The sequence below is a fragment of the Balaenoptera borealis genome (assembly GCF_965194805.1).
Source record: "Balaenoptera borealis genome assembly, chromosome: 2".
Classification (NCBI taxonomy): Eukaryota; Metazoa; Chordata; class Mammalia; order Artiodactyla; family Balaenopteridae; genus Balaenoptera; species Balaenoptera borealis.
The window spans coordinates 102,516,829-102,543,112 of NC_138867.1; the positions used below are offsets into that span (position 1 = coordinate 102,516,829).

The following is a 26,284-nucleotide window of genomic DNA, read 5'->3' on the forward strand; positions in this document are numbered from 1 at the left end:
TATTGATTTCTAATTTAATTTCTTTGTGGTCAGAGAATCACTTTGTATAATTTTGATCCTTTTAATTTTATAAAAACATGTTATATTGTCCCACTTATGGTCTATCTTTGTCAGCGTTCTATGCGCACTTAGGGAAAAAATGTGTAGTATTCTCTAGTTTTTGAATGTAGTGTTCTATAAATTAGATCAAGATGGTTGAAAGTGTTGTTCAGATCGTCTGTATCTGTACAAGGGTTTCATCTCATTGTTCTATCATTCGGTGAGAAATGGGTGTTAAAATCTCCCATACATCAAGGTTGAACCTGAGATTGTGTAGGTTCACACTGAGTATCTGAGCACGTTCCTCTCCAGCTCTCCCCTCTAGGATTCTCCTCTCACTCTCCAGCCTCTGGACACTCATTTTCCTCTGGCCAGAAATATGGGGTATTTCTTGGAGTTTTAGCCACTTACAGTATTGCTACTGCTGTAGCACTCCAAGACCAGAGCCTGCCATGGGGGCAAAGCCACAAAAGAAAAGAGAACACAATGAGAAACTTAATTTTGTCTACTTTTCAGAGTCTTCACGTTTTTTTTGTATTTTGCCCAGAGTTTTTAGTCATAATCAGTGAGAGAAATGGGACATAGGTGGATGGAGCTCTTGTGGTATGCCAATATCAAAACATCCAAAAAGTTTCAGAAGTTTTATGTAGAAAAACTTTAGCCTTTTCACCAGGAATTCTGAATTTTTGTGTTTTTTTCAATAAGGTCTTCTTTATCCCAAGAATATAAATAAATATATATATTCTATCTTGTTTCTGATTTTTTTTTTTTTTTTTTTTGGCTGTGCCATGTAGCATGTGGGATCTTAGTTCTCCGACCAGAGATCGAACCTGTGCTCCCTGCAATGGAAGTGTGGAGTCCTAACCACTGGACCCCCAGGGAATTACCTAGTCTGTCTTGTTTCTGTTAGCACTTTCAAAGTTCTTTTGTTTGTTCATTTGTTTTGTTTTAAGCTTACTTATTAAGCCAACTAAAATTCATTTTTTAATGTTTTAGCATGGGATGAAACAGAGATCTAAATTTAATTTTTTTCACTTTGAATAGATGATCAATTGTTCAAGCACCATTTATTGTATAGTACATCATTTTCCCACAAGAATTTGTTTCTGGATTGTCCATTCTATTCTGTTGATCATTTTGATTATTAATTTCCCAATACCTAGCATTATTACTTTAATCCTTTTTTGGTCATAATGTATATTATTCTTGTTTTATACTTAACTTGTAATTCAAGTTGAATTTTCAAAAATTGTCTGAAGTAGGAATCTAATCCTTTTTTAAAGGACAGTCAATTGTCCCAACACCACTTTTTGCATACTCCATCATATACACACACAAATAAATGCATTTCTGAATTCTAGATTCCCTATACTGTTCCATTGACCTATTTATCTATCACTTTTCCAATATTTAGCAATACTGTGTTAAACCCTTTTTGATCATGATGTATATTATTGTTTTAATGAAGTTCTTCACTAAAAGTGCTAATATCTCCTACAACTGTGTATGGTGACAGATGTTAACTAGCCTTATTGTGGTGATCATTTTGTAATATATACAAATATTGAATCATTATATTGTATATCTGAAACTAAATAATGTTGTATGTGAATTATACCTCAACAAAAAAAATGTTAATATTAAATTTAGGGGGTTTGCATCTAGCTTTATAAGAGAAGATCTATTGCATTCTCTTCTTTCAGTATTCTGGTTCTGATTTTGTAGAATCCACCCATAAAATGTTCTGATCCTGGCTTTTGTCTATATTTTAGGTTTTGTCTATGCTGCTGGTCTATTCTGTTTTTAACTTCTTGAAGAAATCTTATTAATGTATATTTTTTCTGGAAGAGCAAATCATTCCAATTTAAAAAATTACTTTGTATAAAAATGTTCTCTTATGTTTTAAAAAATTCTGGAATTTATAGTTTTGATCTCTTTATCATTCTAATGTTTTTTTATTCTTGATCAGGTTACAAAAGGGCTGTTTATTGGTATTTTCAAAGAGGCAACTTTTGACTTTAAATATATGTTCTATTGTGCTTTTAATTAATTAATTTCTATTTCTGTCTTTTGACTCCTCTTATAGTTTCTTTGGGTGTGTTTTTTCATTCTCTTTCTAGTTTATGTGGAATATATGGTTCATTTATATTTAATTTTTACTTTATTAAATACTTTTCGGCCTAGGTTTATTATTATTATTATCATTTTGTGTGTGTTTTTAAGTCTCAAAGTGGATAGATTTTCCTGTCTTGGCTTCTCTCCTTTTTCTATCCTTTAGGAGTTTCTTTTGTTTGTTTTGTTTTATTGCATTTTTTGTCTACTTTATACATATTTCTTGTCTACTTTTATTTCTGAAGTTTGTTAAAGTCTCCCAAATTAAGATACTTTTTTGTTGCTGAACTAGTCCCAGAGCATACATCCCAAAATACCTGTGGACTGCACTTTCCATAGCTTCCCATAGCCTCTGGAACCAGCTCAGAGTTCCAGAGGGAGAGAGCTAGGAAGACAATACGCAAAGGTCCTTAATGCAATGCCTGTTGCATCAGCTCTTTGCTTCCCTAGCGAGAGCCAAATCAGCAGTATTCTTGGCAAGGCAGACCCTTTCTCTGGAGGTAACTGTATGTAATTGATGAGCAAAGCAGTCTCTCTGTGTATGACATTATTTATAAGATTTCCTTGATGTGATGAAGGAAATTGGGAATTCCCTGGGGAAAGTCAGTGTATACACTCTGAGCACTCATTCACTTCCATAAGATACAAATATCTGAACTGTTAAACAACCAACTAATTTTGACAAGAGTACCTCCATTTCAGAGGAGGAAAGTCTGACTTGTAAAGAGACTGAAAATGTCATGGCTTCAGAGAAATATTTCCAAAGTAAATTAAAATTAAAGTTTATTATATTTCATAGAGTATTCTCTTATACACTATATAACTTTATACTAGCAATCATCCTGTGACAAAAATTTAAAAAACATGACTATCATCACCATACTGATAATACCATTGAATACAAAGGATCCGAAGTGACTCATCCAAAGTTATACAACTAGCACGTGGTAACATCAGTATTGGAATACACATCTTAGGACAACACACATCTATTTACTTCCACTTTATCATAGCAATCTCCTACAACCTAAAGACTCAATTTCCATGGGAAAGTTCTTGGATTCCAATTCACGTAGATGATGAAATTTTGGAAATGAGGAATTCCTCACCTGTAGTTGTTGAATAGATATCGGTTGATTTTAACAGAAATGTGCCAGATGTCTTCCAGTTTCCCTTCACCCTTTCTGCCACACTCTGCATACCAGGGGACTGACTTAAGCCTTAGCATCACGGGTTCACTTGACCTCTGAGATCTGGTAGGGTTGACCAGTGGGAGAGCCAGCAGGAGACCTGAGGGAAGAGGAGAATGAGGTTTGGGCATTTATATCCATTTTCTCCCTGCAGGTTGATTTGGGCTGGCCATGTAACTTAAGATCTTAGCTCTTGCAAAGGGTCTTCTTCACCCCCTTCTTTTCTCCCCTATTCCAGTAGCAATGTCCTCCCCTTGCCTTCTCAGGCCTAGGGTGAGTGTGGTTCCTTGGTGTTCCTTACCTCAAGTACCACACCATCCCTTCTGGTTTCTCTATACCCTACTCACACCTTTGTAAAGGTGTCTTTTTTAAATGATCCACAAATTATCTGATTTAAATGTGCCAGCTGTTTCTTGCAAGGACCCTGACTGATATAGGAAACAAATTACTCTTAAAGTTTATAGTTTAAGTACAAAAAGATGGGGTAAAGAGATAAGTTTTCTAGCCAAGCCCAAAATTATTCATATACTAACATCTGATTACTACAGTTTTGGAAAGGAGTTGACTCTTTTAATACATGCTTCATTGGGGATTACACATTTTCTGGACCAAACTCATAATCAGATCCAAAGGATTTCTAATACTTTATATATAGTTAATTAAATTTAGCAGTAACAGGAAAAAAAGATAAAAGGAAACAACCCTTTCAGTTTCCAAAGCAGAGAGAAAAAACAGGGCACTGCTCCTAAATCACTCTGTTGCCATGCAAACTTCTTAGCCATACCACACTAAGACATCTCTTAGAAGAGTTAGAGTCTCCTGATTCTGATTCTTTGGCTATTTAAAGCAGGCATGGGGCACTGCAAGGGCTCACTTTCCAAAATTCAATGTAAGAAGAGAGCGGGAATGTTGATTACATGTGAACAGAGGGATTGAAACAATTTCCAGCAGGCGTCTATGTACACATGAGGATTCATATACACACACACACACACACACACACACACACACACACACACAGCCAGAAAGGCAAACCTGCAGAGAAAAAGGTATGATTGTCAGAATTCATTCTGGTGCTTGGGAACTAGACGGGACCAAAGGCTATTACTTTCCTTCTGAGCCAAAGCAGGGTGACATGCTGACATGTTCAGTATTTTCTGCCAGTTGGCCACAATTTGGGTGGGTGGGAAAATATAATTCATTCCTATTCTCCTCCCTTATCCCCTGCCATGGGTTAATTTTTAATATAATGCCATAAGGAATATTATAATTCAAAAAACAAGAAAGGAATCCAGCTACATATTTGCTTAATCAACATAGAATAGGTTTCCACTGTCAAAGTCAAGTGAAGAGTGGAGCGTTATCCTCCAGTGGATTTGTTTTTGTTGTTTGTACAAGAATAAGGCTGAATACATTTCCATTTTTTGCATTTTAATGAGAAGGGGAACTGAAAACTAAAAATTTTGGCTGCAGCCACTGAGGGGTATGAGGTGGCACAAAATAATAGTGGGTTGTTCATACTAACAATTTTCAGTTTTGAAACAGTCCCTCTTGTCAGTCAAGGTAATGAGATAAAGTGGCCTACTAGATATTTAAGTTATAAAATTTGTGTCCTTGAACAATTATTGCAGGTTGCTAGTCTCTTGTCTTTGTTTTTAGCAATGTAATAGTATTTCTTCAGACACCAACTTAGGGGTACAGTTATGGCACAAATTAATAATAAAACAATTTGTGCATCAGTCCTTCTAGGTTTGGAACAAGGGAGATGAGAGTAAGCACTTAGAAACGAAAATGATTGTCAAAATTAACTTTTGTTTCCTAATTTCTCAAAGTGAGGATAAATAACTATACCTGAAGTGAAAGTTGATATATTGAGAACTGTAGGATTAAGCGTATCATTTAAAACTGTAACTGCAATTGCTTTTTGAATTTAAAATAGTCTGTATTTTTTTCAAACATCAAAGAAGAAGATGGCAAAGGAAGAAGATGCAAGACATTAAAAGCAGAAAAGATCATTGGTATGACAAAAAAATCTAATATATTAGCTTGATGATAAAAGTAAACGGCATAATGATCTACTAAATAAATAAAATGATGGGAGAAAATGTTACTATTATCAAGCAGAGGTGAATGCAAGCTGAAAGTCTTATGTTAGTTAATGATGTAGGTTAAAATTTACAGAGAAGTTATAATTATTCCTTATAAGTAAAAATATGAATAAAATATAAAATTACTGAAGATAAATGATATATTTACAAAAACACAATAATAGTGAAAAGCAATGCATCGGTTTCTATACTTTATGGATAAAAAAGACAAAATTTAAATACAGAAGATTTGAATAGCAATATGTGTAATAGTATTTAATAGATATGTAGATGTCAAATATCAAACCCTAGAAACAAAGAAATGCATCAAGGTCTTCCCTGGTGGCACAGTGGTTGAGAATCTGCCTGCTAATGCAGGGGACACAAGTTCGAGCCCTGGTCTGGGAAGATCCCACATGCCACAGAGCAACTAGGCCCGTGAGCCACAACTACTGAGCCTGCGCGTCTGGAGCCTGTGCTCCGCAACAAGAGAGGCCACGACAGTGAGAGGCCCGCACACCGCGATGAAGACTGGACCCCGCTTGCTGCAACTAGAGAAAGCCCTCGCACAGAAACGAAGACCCAACACAGCCAAAAATAAATAAATAATTAATTAATTAATTTTAAAAAAATGTAATGCATCATTTTTTCAAGGACCCATAGATATTCACCGTTTGAAACAAAAAAATAAACCCCAAAGTAGAAATACTATAAGCAACATTCTCTGACAAAAAATGCATTCAGTGCTAGAAACAAATAAGAAAATCAGAAACAAAACAAAAATGTTTTTTGTAAAATAGTTCTCAGGTTAAGTAAACAATAACATCACAGTTACAGAATATCTGAAAAATAACAGTGAGGGAAAAATTTTTAAACCATATACATTTATATTACTCAAAAAAGAAAAAGAATGGAAATAAGTGAATAAGGTGCCAGTTTAGCTAGAAAAATGAATCTAAAATAAACTTTAGAAAAACATAAGGAAGAAATTTTTTTAAATGAGAAGCAAAAATCCATAATGAGAAAAGTGATAGAAATTATAAATTAATTCAAGACTTGGTTCTGGAGGGAGGGGGTATCAAATACAATTAAATAAGTAAATAATCTACCAATACTAAATATGAGCGAGACCAAAAGAGAGAGAAAAAACATGAATTCATAAAATATGCAAAGAAAAGGAGAAATGACTACAAATAATGAGAAAATCATCGTAAGAAAATATTTTGCACAATTTTATACTAATAACTTTTAAAACTGCATTTTTTTTCTCAAGAAGAAATAGACTACAAATTGTGCAAGAAATTGTGAATGTTGTTAAAGTTTTCCAAAATGCTTCTGACACAGAAGGTATCTTTGGAAATTATTTTCATTCTTCCAAGAGCCAGATTACTCCAACGTGATTTGAATTTGTTCCAGAGCAACACAAAATAAGGAATTCTCTTCATATTCTTTTATGACACTAGCATATGTGTGACAGTAACATTGAACAGATTCTCTTCTGTATCTCTCTCTCTTCCCTCTGTCTCTTCCCCTCTCTCTTTCCTCACAGAAACTGTGAATGATATATTAACAGAGAGAATTTAGCAGTACATCCAAAGAGTAATACAATATAACTGACTGAGATTAACTCCAAGAATGTATCCAATTCAGTATTGGCAAATACATTGATTCCTTTCAATCAGTCAAATCACAATAGATGCTAAAAATATTTGATTAAATTCAGGACTTTTCCTGACTTTAAAATATTGTTTTAAGTCTCACAAAAACTATAAATAAGAAGATACTCTTTACATAATAATAACCCAAATTTGACAAAAAAGATAAGTAAAGTATTGAAAATAGTAATAAAAACATAAAATAAAAAATATATTTGAATAAACTGATCAAGAAATATTTTGCAGGTATATAAAAGAAAAATAAAATATTCTAAAGGACACTAAATATAATTTAATAAATGAAAATAGGTGCCATGTTTTTGGTTACCAATACTTAATATTTTACTATTATTTTATTCACTTTCCTCAAAATAATAATATTCATGTATTTTTATTCAATATTGAAGTACTATTTCTTTTTTGCTTTTTTAAAAATATCTTTATTGTGTTAGTTTCTGCTGTACAACAAAGGGAATCAGCTATATGTATACATATATACCCATATCCCCTTCCTCTTGCGATTCCCTCCCACCCTCCCTATCCCACCTCTCTAGGTGGTCACAAAGCACCGAGCTGATCTCCCTGTGCTATGCGGCTGCTTCCCACTAGCTATCTATTTTACATTTGGTAGTGTATATATGTCCATGCCACTCTCACTTCGTCCCAGCTTACCCTTCTCCCTCCCCGTGTCCTCAAGTCCATTATCTACGTCTGCGTATTTATTCCTATCCTGCCCCTAGGATCTTCAGAACCTTTTTTTTTTTTTTTAGATTCCATATATATGTGTTAGCATATGGTATTTGTTTTTCTCTTTCTGACTTGTGAAGTACTATTTCTTTAGAAGCTTTTGAACTATTCTAAAATTAATTTTTAAAATAGATAAATGAAAAAGCTAAGACAATTTGGAAGGATCAAAAAAAGAATTGTAAGAATACTTATCCTACTAGATCTTAAAATTTATGAATTACAATATCTAACACAAAACTGCTACAGGAGGCAGAAACAGTCTGAAATGAAACATAATAAAGCAGCCAGAAATAGACCCAAGGATATGTGGTAATTAAGTATATGATAAAGATGGCATTTCATATTGGTGAGATGATGAATAGAATTTCTGGTATATAACATTGGGATTACTGGCTAGACATTTGGGGAAAAGAAAGCTGAATCCCTTATGGTAAAATAACTTCTAGATGGATCCAAGATTTAAATGTGTATAAAAAAAGATAAAGAATGGAAAGAAACCAGAAACTACTAGAAGAAAATATGGGTGAGTAATTTTATAGTCTTAGAATGCAACAATCTTTCTAAGCAATATAAGTAATAAAAGATCCATAATTAAATTTTGATAAATTTGGTTACATAATAATGTAAAATTTCTCCACCATAAAACGTCTTTAAGTTAAATCAAAAACAAAATACAACCTGGGAAATATATGAGAAAGAGTTAATACACTTAATATATAAAGAGCTCTAGCATATCAATGAGGCAGTCAAACACTGTAACAGAAATATGGGTAAAAAAGTAATAGGTGGTTCACAAAAGGAGAAATGCAAGGGCTGACAAACATGTGGAAAATAGTCACTCTCACTAGTAGAGAAATGGAAAAGAAATTACATATATTATTTTTTGCTCATGAAATTAACAGATGTTTATGTGACTATAGGGAACACTGAGTTGTCCAGGTCTTATTGGTGTAAATGTAATTCTACAGATTTCTCTAAAGCAGTGTAGGAGTGAGTATATTAAATTAGATACCTTTGGCCTAACAACTCTACTTCTAGAAATTTATCCCAAGGAGATCATTGTGTAGGTTAAATTAGTATATATGAGGTTTTTCTTTAATATGTATAAACAATCTGTAAATGTCTCTCAGTATGAAACTGATTCAATAAATTATAGTACAAATTATAGAACATCATATATCCAATAAAATAACAATATAGATCTGAATTTAATTATTCAGAAAGATGTTAATGACATTTTTTTTTGGTTGAGAATAGCAGGTTAAAAATAATAGGTAAAGAATAAACTGAAAATGAAATTATAAATAATAAGATCCATCTATGCAGATGTATGCATAGAAGTATACAAACATGTATTAGTTATATTTCCCTTGAATACAAGTGACAGAATCTCAGTCAAATTTAATTTAAGCAATCCAATCTATTTTTGGCTCAGATAGCTGAAAAGTATAGAGTCCTGGTTTGCTTCTAGGCACATCTTTATCAGGGCTTCAGACAGGGTCATCAGGAAGAGCCAGTTTTTCCCTCTGTTTCCAAGTTTCTGCCCTTCCTCCTCTGTGGTGGTTTTATCTTCAGAACAATATCTCCCCTCATGATGACAAGGAGGCTGCCACAGTTTTTGCCTCTCCTCCTCTCCATATCAGCACTGGCATGAAAGAAAGTCTTCTAATTACTCAGTTGAAAGCTCTAGGTTCATTGGGTCTGGCTGTTTAACTTAGGATGTGTGCTTATACCCAAACCAACACTGTGATCTAGAGAACGTGAGATTCTGATTGGCTTAGGCCTGTGTGCTCTGTCACACGTTCCACCATATCTCCACCATATCCATAGGTGATATAGGATAATACCTATAGCATGGGGCCTAAGAGTCAGATGGGGCAGGGGGAGAGAGGAGGAATCTCAGTTAAAGAAAACTGGTGGGATAATTATCCGGAGATGGGTAAGTGGATGCTGGGCCACTGAAAGAACAAAAGAAGTTTCTCCCTTCATGATGATGTTTCTGAACACTACTATTTTTTGTATTATTTGAGAATTTACAATTTTTAGTTAGCAAAACTATGAGAAACTATTAGCATGCATTCTTTTTATATTTAGATAAACAATAAATCTATTTTCAATATAAATAAAATACACAGATATTTGTTTTTCTTGTTCATGCTATTTTTGCTTTTTTGTATTTCTGCCTTGTCTTTCACTTATTTTTCTTTCCTATAAATCTATCAGTATTACTTCTTTCTATTATCTTTCATAGCTGTTATTCAGTCTTCCAAAGTCACAGGTAAAACAATCCATGCAAAAAGGGAAGATATTTATCCTAGGAAGTATCTCAGAGAAAAAAGTGGAAAAGTAAAGAAATAGGTGGTAGTTCCTGAATGTTTGAAGAGGGTATTAGGGAACTCATTTTGAAGTTGTATTTGCAGAGCAAACATGATTTTTACTTTGCTTGGAAGTTTATATGTGGTGCTGGAGGAAAGGGTGGCTTTCTATAAGCCTACTTGATATGCCTTTGGTGAATGGTTAATTCAGATCAGTGCTTCAAAAACTTTGTGTACATGTGAGTCACCTAGGGATCCGTTAAAATGGAGATTCCAATCCAGTATGACCATGCTGGGGCCCACAGTTCTGCATTTCTCACAAGCTCCCAGGTGATGTTAATGCTACAAGCCTATGGGCCATTCTTCGAAAAGGAAAGATTTGGATAATATTTTCTACCTATTAAGTAAAAACTTAAGCCAGCTATATTCTGCATGCTTTTTCTTAAGATTAGAAATATGTTAAAATATACTTTTATCTATTCCAGGTTTATTTGTACATGTTACTATATTTCTATTTAAGGCTACATTTTTAAAAATCAACAGAATTTGATTTTATTGTTTTGGCCAAAAAGTTCGTTCGGGTTTTCCCAAAGGATTTTACAGAAAAATCCAAACGAATTTTTGGACAACCCAATATGTTACCTCATGTTAAAAGATGGTAAATACTTTCATTCTTGCTCCCACTTTCTAATACAAAATCCCGTATCTGTTTTTACATTAACTCCATAAGAAAAAAATATTTTCTTGCCATCTTAAATGCGATTTTTCTTGTTCTGAAACCAAAGATAACTCAATTCAACTTTGAATTACATTGTGATTATGGATTACTGTTTGAGCATTCTACAATGTGTTCTGTCAAGGGCAAACTCAAGAGCTGTGGGTTTCTACTTTACTGCTGCCAACTAGCATGATTTATAAGGCAGAAGGAGCAAGGTGCAAAGAACTTCTCCTGGAGAAAAATCGTCTAAAAGTTAGGTTCCCGCTTGTGCAGAATGCTGGTTGCTTCTCCTCACTGCGGATCCATGTGAACTTGGGCAGCAGACAGAGCCCAGCCCTAGTTTCAACACCAATAAGGACTGAAGGCCCAAGCGGTTTAACCTGTCAGAGGCCAAATTTTGTGGGTGTGTATGAATTCACTTTGGGTTACCAACATTTTTAATGATTTTTAACGATGTACATGTTTTTAAACTTCACATACCCTCTCCAACTCCAGGCCCTTTGCCAGTTCCTCTTGGCTCTGCTAAGATGCATGGAATCTGGGAATCAAGATCAAGGGAGGGAGTCTGCTTTACTCAAGAGGGATGTGTGTGCGTGTAAAACAGAAACACCCCTCTCCATGCCTCCACTGGTTTGTGTGCCTTTCTTTAGCTTGCCCCAGGAGCCATACTTGCTTTGGGGACTCTAATAAGCAATTCCAAATGGTAACTCTGCTGTAATTTTTACTTCTATGTAAGCATCTCACTTGTCTTTGAGTTCCTGGCCCTGTTTTTGAATATGGCTTCCCTGATGGGTGAGCCATGATTCTATCTCCCTTAGCCCCTTGTTGCTATCTTGACTGTAGACACAGGTTACCTTACCTTTTGGGAGCTTATTTGGACTTTCAGACTGTACTCAGGGCTACAACTACCTATGATCTTCTCTGACTCCTATTGAGGCCCACTGGCTAGGAGTTTTTCTCATTCGTACTTCTCTGGCTATGATTTTGTGAAAGTTACCGGCACTTGCTAAGTAGAGAGTGGTAATAGTAACAGCATTTATAATAACAATAAAGCTTGTTGATGAAGAAAAATATCACCACAACCTACATTTACTTTTTTCCAGAGACAGAGACCTTTAGTAACCAAAGATGTCTCCCTTTTCAAGGCATCTACATAGTAAACAACTTCTTTTTACTGTAAAATCATGACACTTGTTGGATAATGGATGTTGGGTTGACCATTGGTGCAAGTTTGCCCTTTAGCCTTGCCAGTCTGGTGGTAGGAACAGGGACCCCATGGTGCACTCCTGTGGCTTGGCCATTCCCCTCACAGTTGCTTCTCTGAGTCTCAGGGGGCTTTACAAGAGATGTGGAGTTAATGCCTCTAGCACTGTATATAGACAGAAAAAAGTCTTACATATGCATGTGACTAGTTTTTAAATGTATAAGAAGAAAATGATGTTTTCAGTTTATTAGTCTTTGGGTACAAAACTTAAGCTATGGAAGAAAACAAAAAGGGTTCAAATATGTTTTGAATAATCATTTATTCTAGAGCATCTGGCAAACATAAACTTGGAAATATGGAAGAACCTCCATGTTAACAATGGCCACTTTCCAAAGAACAATAAGGGACATATACTGAAAACAACAACAACAAAAAAGCCCAACCACAGTCATCTGCCACAGAAGTAATGATTGTAGGAATGGTAAAGGATGGTGATACTAAGCAGAGGTTATGCCTTTAAGTCCTGCTAGTGAAATCCAATTTAATGAACTGAGGGTTTAATCATAAAAACAAAGATGACTTTCACTTCTATTTTTAATTTTATGGATGAAAAGTAAGCCTCAGAAATATGAAAGAACCAAATAAAGGCCTCAAATAAGAATAACTTAAACTCCTTTTGTGGGGGGTTGGGGAGTTTGAGAGCAGAGGATCATTTGGCAGGCAATAGATAAATATAAGCAAACTGCAAGTCCTTGACTTTGCCTTAAGTGGCAAAATGCATGATGAAGACAAGACCGAAAGAGTCTGAGTTGATAAACATGGAGGCAATTATTATTCTTATTTATTGGCTTATAAAGCACATCTTGCTTAATACAAGGTGCTGGGCTGGAAATCAGAAAGGCCGTAGAAACCCCAAAGTAGAGCCATTCTGAGAGTTGAAGTCCTGCAGAGAATATTTTTATTTACTTCAGAAGGTAAGATGTCATATGTGGAACTATGTGTACGAAGGAGTTTCACTGAATAAGGATTATAATTGCAAAATGAATGCTGTACCATGTGCCAGGATGGCAATAGTATGTTGAACCTAAATAAAGAATGTAGGCTAAAGCATTAGAACAGATTAAGATATTTTAAATCAAATTTATTATTATTATTTTATTTTAAAACTTTTTTTCTGAATGAGGAATGGTGGGAGTGAGGTGGTGAGGAGATGCAGGAAAAGAGTTACAGAAAGAGAGGTGCCACAATGGCTAAGTAAAAATTGGTTAAGTTAATTCAGAGCTACTCAGTGGGAGGTCTATATCATATTTTTTATATTTTGTAATAAGCCCAAAATTGTATGGGTCTTTTTTTCCTAAACTGGCAACTTTATGTGGCTATGTTCGTCTATACCCAGTCTGAGTGGGCATACACACAAACCAAAACATTTAAAAAAATGTTGCCTGTCTCCAGGATGTTTTAAAACTAATTTATTTGACTTTACATCATTATTAAGGAAGATTATTTAAACAGAGACACAGTCTACTTTTTGAATATCCTACCCTGGGACTAAAATTAGCAACTAGACCCTGAATTTAAACCATTCCAAGTTGTGGAATGAATCACATTAAACTTTCTACCGGTTTTCCTGTTCAGTTTAATCTGATAGCCCCAAGAGATGGGTTCTGAAGGAGTGCCTGAGCTATTGGGGAAGGAAGTGGTTAAGAAGAAAGAAGTACATTTCTGGTCAGGGTGTCTGAGCATGCAGTGACATTACTCAGGGCCGGAGTAGATGGTGCCTAAATATCAAGTGTCATTCAGAGGTGTCAAAAGGCTTACCAGCTCTAAAATACCTGATGGTCCCACCGTAAATTCACTCAACAAGGATACATTTGTTAATTAAACATTTTGGGGCGACAGGGCATCTATCATGGGCAGAGTCTTGTGTTTGGCATTTATGTATGATTCAAGGGAGGAATAAGACATGTCTTTGATTTCAAGAAGAGACCCACTTCATATTACCCAGGCCCTGTCAACAGTGCAAATGAAGCCCACATACCATATGTCTAAATATTTTAAAGCCATAAATTAAAATGTGAAACAAGTTTATTGAGATATCTTTGACACATAAAAATCGTGTATGTTTAAAGGCTAAAATGTGATGTTTTGATATATGTATACATAGTAAAAAGATCACCATAATCAAGCTAAATAACATATCCTTCACTTTTACATAATTACCAGTGTGGGTTTGTGTGTGTGTTCCTGTGTTGAGAAGTTTTAAGATCCATCCTCTTAGCAAATTTCAGTAATACAATACAGTATTGTTCATTCTTGTTACCATGCTCTATATTATAGCTCCAGCACCCATTCATCTTGCAAAACTGAAACTTTGTACCCTTGACCAACATCTCCTCATTTTCCACTCTCTATCCTAACCTTTGGCAACCACCATTCTACTCTCTGCTTCTATGAGTTTGACTAGTTTAGATTCCAAGTATGAGGGAGATATATAGGACTTGTCTTTCTGTGTGTGGTTTATTTCACTTAGCATAATGTTCTCCAGGTGTCTTCTTTTTTAAGATTGAATAATATTTCATGGGAGGGAGGGAGAGAGAGAGAGAGACACCACATTTTCTTTATCCATTCATTTGTTGAAAGACATTTAGTTTGTTTCTATATCTTGACTACTGTGAATAATGCTACAATAAACATGGGAGTGGAGATATCTCTTTAAGATCCAGACTTCAATTCCTTTGGATAGATATCCAGAAATAAGCTTCCTGGATCATAACGTTAGTTCTATTTTTAGTTTTTTGAGGAACCTCCATACTGTTTTCAATGATGTCTGCACTAGTTTACATTCCCACCTACTGTACAAGGATTCCTTTTCTCCATATCCCTAACAACACTTATCTTTTGTCTTTTTGATGACAGCCATTCTAACAGGTGTGAGGTGATATCTCATTGCGGTTTTGATTTGAATTTCCATGAGATTAGTGATGTTGAGAACTTTTAAAATACTTATTGACCATTTGTATGTCTTCTTTTGAGAAATGTCTATTCAGGTCCTTTGCCCATTTTTAATTTTATTTATTTATTTATTTATTTAACATCTTTATTAGAGTGTAATTGCTTTATGATGTTGTGTTAGTTTCTGCTTTATAACAAAGTGAATCAGCTATAAATATACATATATCCCCATATCTCCTCCCTCTTGTGTCTCCCTCCCACCCTCCCTATCCCACCCATCTAGGTGGTCACAAAGTACTGCTCTGATCTCCCTGTGCTATGCGGCTGATTCCCACTAGCAATCTATTTTACATTTGGTAGTGTATATATGTCCATGCCACTCTCTCACTTCGTCCCAGCTTACCCTTCCCACTCCCCGTGTCCCCAGGTCCATTCTCTACATCTGCGTCTTTATTCCTGTCCTGCACCTAGGTTCTTCAGAACCATTTTTTTTGATTCCATATATATGTGTTAGCATACGGTATTTGTTTTTCTCTTTCTGACTTACTTCACTCTGTATGACAGACTCTAGGTCTATCCACCTCACTACAGATAACTCAATTTTGTTTCTTTTTATGGCTGAGTAATATTCCATTGTATATATGTGCCACATCTTCTTTATCCATTCATCTGTCGATGGACACTTAGGTTGCTTCCATGTCCTGGCTATTGGAAATAGAGCTGCAATGAACATTGTGGTACGTGACTCTTTTTGAATTATGGTTTTCTCAGGGTATATGCCCAGTAGTGGGATTCCTGGGTTGTAGGGTAGTTCTATTTTTCGTTTTTTAAGGAACCTCCATACTGTTCTCCATAGTGGCTGTATCAATTTATATTCCCACCAACCGTGCAAGATGGCTCCCTTTTCTCCACACCCTCTCCAGCATTTATTGTTTGTAGATTTTTTGATGATGGCCATTCTGAATGGTGTGAGGTGATATCTCATTGCAGTTTTGATTTGCATTTCTCTAACGATTAGCGATGTTGAGCATCCTTTCATGTGTTTGTTGGCAATCTGTATATCTTCTTTGGAGAAATGTCTATTTAGGTCTTCTGCCCATTTGTGGATTATGTTGTTCGTTTTTTTGATATTAAGCTGCATGAGCTGCTTGTAAATTATGGAGATTAATCCTTTGTCAGTTGCTTCATTTGCAAATATTTTCTCCCATTCTGAGGGTTGTCTTTTCATCTTGTTTATGGTTTCCTTTGCTGTGCAAAAGCTTTTAAGTTTCATTAGGTCCCATTTGTTTATTTTTGTTTTTATTTCCATTTCTCTAGAAGGTGGGTCAAAAAGCATCTTGGTGTGATTTATGTCATAGAGTGTTCTGCCTATGTTTTCCTCTAAGAGTTTTATAGTGTCTGGCCTTACATTTAGGTCTTTAATCCATTTTGAATTTATTTTTGTGTATGGTGTTAGGTAGTGTTCTAATTTCATTCTTTTACATGTAGCTGTCCAGTTTTCCCAGCACCACGTACAAAGAGACTGTCTTTTCTCCATTGTATATTTTTGCCTCCTTTATCAAAGACAAGGTGACCATATGTCTGTGGGTTTATCTCTGGGCTTTCTATCCTGTTCCAGTTTTTGTTTTTGTGCCAGTATCAGACTGTCTTGATTACTGTATCTTTGTAATATAGTCTGAAGTCTGGGAGCCTGATTACTCCAGCTCCATTTTTCTTTCTCAAGATTGCTTTGGCTATTCAGGGTCTTTTATGTTTCCATACAAATTGTGAAATTTTTTGTTCTACTTCTGTGAAAAATGCCATTGGTAGTTTGATAGGGATTGCATTGAATCTTCAGATTGCTTTGGGTAGTATAATCATTTTCACAATGTTGAATCTTCTAATCCAAGAACATGGTATTTTTCTCGTTCTGTTTGTATCATCTTTAATTCCTTTCGTCAGTGTCTTATAGTTTTCTGCATACAGGCCTTTTGTCTCCTTAGGTAGGATTATTCCTAGGTATTTTATTCTTTTTTTGCAGTGATAAATAGGAGTTTTTCCTTAATTTCTCTTTCAGATTTTTCATCATTAGTGTATAGGAATGCAAGAGATTTCTGTGCATTAATTTTGTATCCTGCTACTTTACCAAATTCATTGATTAGCTCTAGCAGTTTTCTGGTAGCATCTGTAGGATTCTTTATGTATAGTATCATGTCATCTGCAAACAGTGACAGTTTTATTTCTTCTTTTCCGATTTGGATTCCTTTTACTTCTTTTTCTTCTCTGATTGGTGTGGCTAAAACTTCCAAAACTATGTTGAATAATAGTGGTGAGAGTGGGCAACCTTGTCTTGTTCCTGATCTTAGAGGAAATGGTTTCAGGTTTTCACCATTGAGAACCATGTCGGCTGTGGGTTTGTCATCTATGACCTTTATTATGTTGAGGTAAGTTCCCTCTATCCCTCTATCCCTACTTTCTGGAGGGTTTTTATCATAAACGGGTGTTGAATTTTGTTGAAAGCTTTTTCTGCATCTATTGAGATGATCATATGGTTTTTATCCTTCAGTCTGTTAATATGGTGTATCACATTGATTGATTTGCATATATTGAAGAATCCTTGCACTCCTGGGATTAAACCCCATTTGATCATGGTGCATGATCCTTTTAATGTGTGGTTGGATTCTGTTTGCTAGTATTTTGTTAAGGATTTTTGCATCTATGTTCATCAGTGATATTGGCCTGTAGTTTCCTTTCTCTGTGACATCTTTGTGTGGTTTTGGTATCAGGGTGAAGGGGGCCTTGTAGAATGAGTTTGGAAGTGTTCCGCACTCTGCTATATTTTGGAAGAGTTTGAGAAGGATAGGTGTTAGCTCTTCTCTAAATGTTTGATAGAAGTTGCCTGTGAAGCCATCTGGTCCTGGGCTTTTGTTTGTTGGAAGATTTTTAATCACAGTTTCAATTTCATTGCTTGTGATTGGTCTGTTTATATTTTCTATTTCTTCCTGGTTCAGTCTCGGAAGGTTTTGCTGTATTAAGAATTGGTCCATTTTATTGGCCTAGAGTTGCTTGTAGTAATCTTTCATGATCCTTTGTATTTCTACAGTGTCAGTTGTTACTTCTCTGTTTTCATTTCTAAATCTATTGATTTGATTCTTCTCCCTTTATTTCTTGATGAGTCTGGCTAATGGTTTATCAATTTTGTTTATCTTCTCAAAGAACCAGCTTTTAGTTTTATTCATCTTTGCTATCCTTTCCTTCATTTCTTTTTCATTTCTTTTTTTTTTTTTTAAATATCTTTATTGGAGTATAGTTGCTTTACAGTGGTGTGTTAGTTTCTGCTTTATAACAAAGTGAATCAGCTATACATATACATATATCCCCATATCTCCTCCCTCTTGCATCTCCCTCCCATCTTCCTTATCCCAGCCCTCTAGGTGGTCACAAAGCACTGAGCTGATCTCCCTGTGCTATGCAGCTGCTTCCCACTAGCTATCTATTTTACATTTGGTAGGGTCCATGGACTCTCTCACCTCGTCCCAGCTTATACTTCCACCTCCCCATGTCCTCCAGTCCATTCTCTACGTCTGCATCTTTATTCCTGTCCTGCCCCTAGGTTCTTCAGAACCTGTTTTTTTTTTTTTTTTTTTTTTTTTTAGATACCATATATAGGTGTTAGCATACGGTATTTATTTTTCTCTTTCTGACTTACTTCACTCTGTATGACAGACTCTAGGTCCATCCACCTGATCTGATCTTTATGATTTCTTTCCTTATTCTGACTTTGGGTTTTTTGGCTTTTCTTTCTCTAGTTGCTTTAGGTGTAAGGTTAGGTTGTTTATTTGAGATTGTTCTTGTTTCTTGAGGTAGGATCATATTGCTATAAATTTCCCTCTTAGAACTGCTTTTCCTGCATCCCATAGGTTTTGGGTCATTGTGTTTTTATGATCATTTGTTTCTAGGTATTTTTTAATTTCCTCTTTGATTTCTTCAGTGATCTCTTGGTTATTTAGTAGTGTATTGTTTAGCCCCCATGTGTTTGTATTTTTTACAGCTTTTTTCCTGTAATTGATATCTAGTCTCATAACATTGTGGTCAGAAAAGATACTTGATACTACTTCAATTTTCTTAAATTTACCAAGGCTTGTTTTGTGACCCAAGACATGATCTATCCTGGAGAATATTTCATGAGCACTTGAGAAGAAAGTGTATTCTGTTGTTTTTGTATAGAATGTCCTATAAATATCAATGAAGTTCGTCTTGTTTAATGTGTCATTTAAACCTTGTGTTTCCTTATTTATTTTCATTTTGTATGATCTGTCCATTGGTGAAAATGGGGTGTTAAAGTCCCCTGCTATGATTGTGTTACTGTCCGTTTCCCCTTTTATGGCTGTTAGCATTTGCCTTATGTATTGAGGCGCTGCTATGTTGGGTGCATAAATATTTACAATTGTTATATCTTCTTCTTGGATTTATCCCTTGATCATTATGTAGTATCCTTCTTTGTCTTTTATAATAGTCATTATTTTAAAGTCTAATTTGTCTGATAGGAGAATTGCTACTCCAGCTCTCTTTTGATTTCCATTTGCATGGAATATCTTTTTCCATCCCCTCACTTTCAGTCTGTATGTGTCCCTAGGTATGAAGTGGGTCTCTTTAGACAGCATCTATATGGGTCTTGTTTTTGTATCCATTCAGCCAGTCTATGTCTTTTGGTCGGAGCATTTAATCCATTTACATTTAAAGTAATTTTTGATATGTATGTTCCTATTACCATTTTCTTAATTGCTTTGGGTGTTTTTTGTAGGTGTTTTCTTTTTCTTGTGTTTCCTGCCTATAGAAGTTCCTTTAGCATTTGTTTTAAAGCTGGTTTGGTGGTGCTGAAGTCTCTTAGCTTTTGCTTGTCTGTAAAGGTTTTCATTTCTCTGTCAAAACTGAATGAGATCCTTGCTGGGTAGAATAATCTTGGTTGTAGGTTTTTCCCTTTCATCACTTTAAATATGTCCTGCCACTCCCTTCTGGCTTGCAGAGTTTCTGTTGAAAGATCAGATATTAAACTTATGGGGATTCCCTTGTATCTTATTTGTTGTTTTTCCCTTGCTGCTTTTAATATTTTTTCTTTGTGTTTAATTTTTAATAGTTTGATTAATATGTGTCTTGGAGTGTTTCTCCTTGGATTTATCCTGTATGGGACTTTCTGCGCTTCCTGGACTTTCCCTTCCCATATTAGGGAAGTTTTCAACTATAATCTCTTTAATTATTTTCTCAGTCCCTTTCTTTTTCTCTTCTTCTTCTGGGACCCCTATAATTCGAATGTTGGTGTGTTTAATGTTGTTCCAGAGGTCTCTGAGACTGTCCTCAATTCTTTTCATTCTTTTCTCTTTCTTCTGCTCTGTGGTAGTTATTTCCACTATTTTATCTTCCAGATCACTTATCCATTCTTCTGCCTCAGTTATTCTGCTATTGATTCCTTCTAGAGAATTTTAATTTCATTTATTGTGTTGTTAATCATTGCTTGTTTGGTCTTTAGTTCTTCTAGTTCCTTGTTAAACGTTTCTTGTATTTTCTCCATTCTATTTCCAAGATCTTGGATCATCTTTACTATCATTACTCTGAATTCTTTTTCAGTTAGACTGCCTATTTCTTCTTAATTTTTTGGTCTGGTGGGTTTTTACTTTGCTCCTTCATCTGCTGAGTATTTCTCTGTCTTCTCAGTTTGCTTAACTTACTGTGTTTGGGACTCCTTTTTGCAGTTTGAAGGTTCATAGTTCCCGTTGTTTCTGGTGTCTGCTCCTAGGGGGTAAGATTGGTTCAGTGGGTTTTTCGGATTCCTGGTGGAGGGGACTGGTGCATGTGTTCTGGTGGATGAGGCTGGATCTTGTATTTCTGGTGGGTAGGACCGCATCTGTTGGTGTGTTTTGGGGTGTCTGTGAACTTATTATGATTTTAGGCAGCCTCTCTGCTAATGGGTGGGGTTGTGTTCCTGTCTTGCTAGTCATTTAGCATGGGGTGTACAGCACTGGAGCTTGCTGGTCATTGAATGGAGCTGGGTCTTAGATTTGAGATGAAGATCTCTGGGAGAGCTGTCCCCGATTGATATTACGTGGGGCTGGGAGGTCTCTGGTGGTCCAGTGTCCTGAAGTTGGCTCTCCCACCTCAGAGGCTCAGGCCTGATACCCGGCCGGAGCACCAAGATCCTGTCAGCCACACATCTCAATAGAAAAGGGAGGAAAAAAAGAGAGAAAGAAAAAATATTTATTATAGAATAAAGTTATTAAAATAAAAAAAATTTTAAGTAATTAAAAAAAAAGAACACGAGAGCAACAAAACCAATAGAGAAATCCACCAATGATAACAAGCCCTAAAAACTACACTAAGATAAACATAAAAATAAGAAACTAGTCAGTCACATACAGGAAACCCCAAGTCTACAGTTGCTCCCAAAGTCCACTGCGTCAACTTTGGGATGATTAGTCATCTATTCAGGTATTCCACAGATGCAGGGTACAACAAGTTGATTGTGGAGATTTAATCCGCTGCTCCTGAGGCTGCTGGGAGAGATTTCCCTTTCTCTTCTTTGTTCGCACAGCTCCTGGGGTTCAGCTTTGGATTTGGCCCCACCTCTGCATGTAGGTTGCCCTCTGACATCTTTTCTTCGCCCAAACAGGAGGGAGTTAAAGGAGCGGCTGGTTAGGGGGCTCTGGCTCACTCAGGCTGGGCAGAGGGAGGGGCAGAATGTGAAGCAAGCCTGCGGCGGTAGAGGCCAGCGTGATATTGCAACAGCCTGAGGCGTTCCGTGTGTTCTCCTGGGGAAGTTGTCCCTGGGTCACAGGACCCTGGCAGTGGCAGGCTGCACAGGCTCCCAGGAGGGGACGTGTGGATAGTGATCTGTGCTGGCACACAGGATTCTTGGTGGCTGCAGCAGCAGCCTTAGCATTTCATGCCCGTCTCTGGGGTCCGCGCTGATAGCTGCGGCTCGCGCCTGTCTCTGAAATTCGTTTAGGCAGTGTTCTGAATCTCCTCTCCTCGTGCATCCTGAAACAATGGTCTCTTGCCTCTTAGGCAGGTCCAGAGCTTTTCTTGGACTCCCTCCCGGCTAGCTGTGGTGCACTTGCCCCCTTCAGGCTGTGTTCACACAGCCAACCCCAGTCCTCTACCTGGGATCTGACCTCTGAAGCCCAAGCCTCAGCTCCCTGCTCCCACCCGCTCCGGCAGTTGAGCAGATAAGCCTCTCAGGCTGGTGAGTGCTGGTCGGCACTGACCCTCTGTGCAGGAATCTCTCCGCTTTGCCCTCTACACCCCTGTTGCTGCGCTCTCCTCCGTGGCTCTGAAGCTTCCCCCCCCGCCCATCCCCCATCTCCACCAGTGAAGGGGCTTCCTAGTGTGTGGAAGCTTTTCCTACTTCACTGTTCCCTCCCAGAAGTGCAGGTCCTGTCCCTATTCTTTTGTCTCTGTTTTTCCTTTTTTCTTTTGCCCTACCCAGGTACGTGGGGAGTTTCTTGCCTTTTGGGAAGTGTGAGGTCTTCTGCCAACGTTCAGTAGGTGTTCTGTAGGAGTTGTTTCCCATGTAGATGTATTTTTGATGTATTTGTGGGCAGGAAGGCGATCTCCACGTCTTATTTCTCTGCCATCTTGAAACGTCCTCTTTGCCTTTGCTTTAGATGTCATGACAAAAAAAAAAAATAAGTTATTGCCTTAACCAATGTCAGTAAGCTTTTTGTCTATTTTCTGCCAGTAGTTTTACTATTTCAGGTCTCACATTTAAGTCTTTAATCTATCTTGGGTTCATTTTTGCATATGGTGTGATAAGGTTCCAATTTCATGTGGATATGCAGTTTTCCCAAAACCACTTATTGAAGAGATTTCCCCATTCTGTGTTCTTAGCACCCTTTCAAAGGTTAGTTGACTGTAAATGTGTGGATTTATTTCTGGGCCCTCTATTCTGTTTCATTGTTTTATATGACAGTTTTTATGACAGTACCACACTGTTTCAAATACTGCAGCTTTGAATATATTTTGAAATCAGAGAATATGAAGCTTCCATCTTTGTTCTTCTTGCACAAAATTGCTTTGTCTATTCAAGTTCTTTTGTGGTTCCATATGAATTTTAGGATTTTTTTTTCTATTTCTGTAAAGAATGCCATTAAAGTGCCATTAGAGTTATGATAGGAATCACACTGAATCTGTAGACCACTTTGGGTAGTTTGGATATTTTAACAATATAAAGTTTTCCAATTCATGAACATAGGATGTCTTTCCATTTATATGCATCTTCTTTAATCTCTTCATGAGTGTTTTAAGTTTTCAGTATACTAGTTTTTTACTTCTTTGGTTAAGTTTATTCCTAAGTGTTTTATTTATTCTTTTTGTTGCTATTGTAAATGGGATTGTTCCCTTAATCTCCTTTTTGGATAGCTCATTTTTACTGTGTAGCAATGCCGTCAACTTTTGTATGTTAATTTTGTATGTTAATTTTGTATCCTGCAACTTCACTGATGTTGTTTATTAGCTCAGACAGTCTTTTTGTTGAGTCTTTATGGTTTTCTACATATGATCAAGCCATCTGCAAACAGAGATCATTTTACTTTTTACCTTCCAATGTGTATGCCTTTATTTCTTTTTATTGTTTAATTGCTCTGTCTGGGATTTCCAGTACTAGGTTGAATATAAGTGACAAAAAGGATGGTACAGAGCATCCTTGCCTGTACCGAATCTTAGTGGAAAAGCTTTTGGTTTTTCTCTATTGATTATGATTTTAGCTGTGGGCTTTTCATATATGGTCTTTATTTTACTAAGGTAAGTTTCTCTATACCTATTTTGTTGAGACTCTTTATCATGAATGGACATTGAATTTTTGTCAAATGTTTTTTCTGTATCTATTCAAAGATCATGTGGTTTCTATGTTTCATTCTGCTAATGTGGTATATCACACTGACTGATTTGTGTACGTTGAACTATCCTTGCATCTTAGAGATAAACCCCACTTGGTCATGGTGTATAGTCCTTTTAATGTGCTGTTTAATTTGCTAGTTTGCTAGTATTTTATTGAAGATTTTTACATCTAGGTTCATTACGGATGTTGACCTGTAGTTTTCTTTTCTTGTGGTGTCTTATCTGACCCTGGTATCAGGGTGATCAGCATCAAAAAAAAAAAAAAAAATCAGTTTGGAAATGTTCCCTCTTCTATTTTTTTTGAAGAGCTTAACAGGGATTCATATAAATTAACTTTTAAAATCAAAATTAGTTAAGTAAAGCTGAAAATGTTTAAATTTTGAAAATAATGAAATATCACTCAATATTTTAATAAAAATAAAACTATTTGCATTTCTAGCATTAAGTATCTCTTTTGTTACCAAGGTAAAGAATTAGTAACATGCTCCATGAATGTTCTGTCTAGACCTACATGTATGAATTGTTAAGTATTTCAGCCACCATGGGCAACTCTTGTGAATATCATACCTCCAGAATCACAAACCAGAACACAAAGAAAATAGACTCTTGGCATTACAAAGAAATGATTGTTATGCAAAAGTAGATTGCATTTACACTATCTAAAAGGGAAAATTTTACAGTTAATAACTTTGTCTTATCTCTTTCCTAAGCTCACCAGTGCTCATCAAATCTTCCCCTTACTTCAGAGAAACACTTGCTTCTGACATGGGCAGTGGAAAAGCCAACTAACCTTCACAACATTCAAGTGCAGTCACCTTTGTTTTGAGCACATAGGACAAGAAAGGTGGACAACGATATTCCCTGGATCTGAACAGTTTAGTCAGAAGAGCTGTTGTTTTAGAGTGACATATGCTACATTGTACCAGTCTTCAAGGTTGAATCTCAAGTGACTAAGACCCATGTGTCCTTTAATAAATTTAGCATTGTGGTGTTTGTGATATACAGGGCTTAATAAAGCATAGATGCTGGGTCACAGGCTCTTGCCTGGGCCAAGGATGGTTCCACCATAGAGCCTATAATTTAACAAGAGAAAGAGACATATAAATCGTGAATTATAGCAGAGACTAAATGAAGGAGTGCTGTGATAGAAGAATAACAATACTCAAATTTTATTGGCTCCCTATGTCCCACTCTTACAAGTGCTTTATGTATGTTATTTCATTTGAACCTCACAGAATAAGTGAAGATTGCAAAATACAGAATTGAGGCACAGAAACATTAGGTAGCTTGCCCTCGTATGTGAATGCCAGTCAGAGGTCACGTTTTTAAGTCGACGTTTGCTGGATATAGTAGTTTGCCAAATTTTATTTTAAACTTTCAAATAGATGTTCACTGAAAGGCATTTTTTTCTTTATCATTATGCTCTTGTCAGGTTTTGCATTTTCAAGAAAAAAATTCAGCTCTGTGTGTACGTGTGTGCTTGTGTGTTTTTTCCTAGAAATAGGGTCTTGGTTTTTATCAGCTAAGTCTAAAATGTATATGGAAATGGCAAAGGCCAAAAATTGTCATGAAAATCTTATAGAAGAACAAAGTTGGAAGATTTACACTATTGGGTATCAAGATATATCATAAATCAACAGTTATTAAAATAATATGGTATTCAGAAAAGGAGAAACAAATCAAGGGAATGTTGCAGAGAATTCAGAAACAGGCCTATACCCAAAAGGAATTTTGATTTATGATAAAAATGATCCTGCTTAGGGTAGAGGAAGGGCAGCCATTTCAATAATGATGATGGGTCATTGGATATCTGTATATGAAAATAAATGAAATTTGATTCTCGTCACATATCATATCCAAACATCAATTCCAGGTGGATTGTAGTACTAAACTGAAAGTGCTTCTAGAAGATAGCATGGGAACATATCTTTCTGACCTTGAGGGATGAAAAGATATTTTTAAAACAGAACATCAAAGCACTAATCATAAAGAAAAAGACTTCCAAATTTGACCACATCAAAATTAAGGAGTTCTGGGGCTTCCCTGGTGGCGCAGTGGTTGAGAATCTGCCTGCCAATGCAAGGGATACGGGTTCGAGCCCTGGTCTGGGAAGATCCCACATGCCACGGGTCAACTGGGCCCGTGAGCCACAGCTACTGAGCCTGCACGTCTGGAGCCTGTGCTCTGCAACGAGAGGCCGCGATAGTGAGAGGCCCGCGCACCGCAGTGAAGAGTGGCCCCCACTCGCTACAACTAGAGAAAGCCCTCGCACAGAAACGAAGACCCAACACAGCCAAAAAAAATAATAATAATAATAATAGAAAATGAAAACTGACATGTGCTATAAAAAAAAAAAAATTAAGGAGTTCTGTTTATCAAAAGACATCATTAAGAGAG

At 36.3% G+C, this 26,284-nt stretch overlaps 1 protein-coding gene across 8 annotated transcripts in view; it reads left to right on the forward strand.

Annotated features, from left to right (window-relative positions):
* ZNF474 (zinc finger protein 474) overlaps window positions 1–26,284 on the forward strand; it is a 225,894-nt gene that overhangs the window by 111,194 nt on the left and 88,416 nt on the right. For 2 of the 8 annotated variants that reach the window (XM_082380383.1, XM_082380378.1), the window contains one exon: window positions 24,598–25,735. The exons of 1 other annotated variant lie outside the window; for it this stretch is intronic. Coding sequence is in view for 4 of the 7 variants with exons in the window: in XM_082380378.1 (XP_082236504.1) it covers window positions 24,598–24,651 (54 nt within the window). In the remaining 3 variants the exon portion in view is untranslated. Of the gene's footprint in view, window positions 1–833; window positions 21,879–24,597; window positions 25,736–26,284 lie in introns of those variants that run through there. 5 more of the 8 variants (XM_082380385.1, XM_082380379.1, XM_082380377.1 and 2 more) reach the window with 4 other exon arrangements.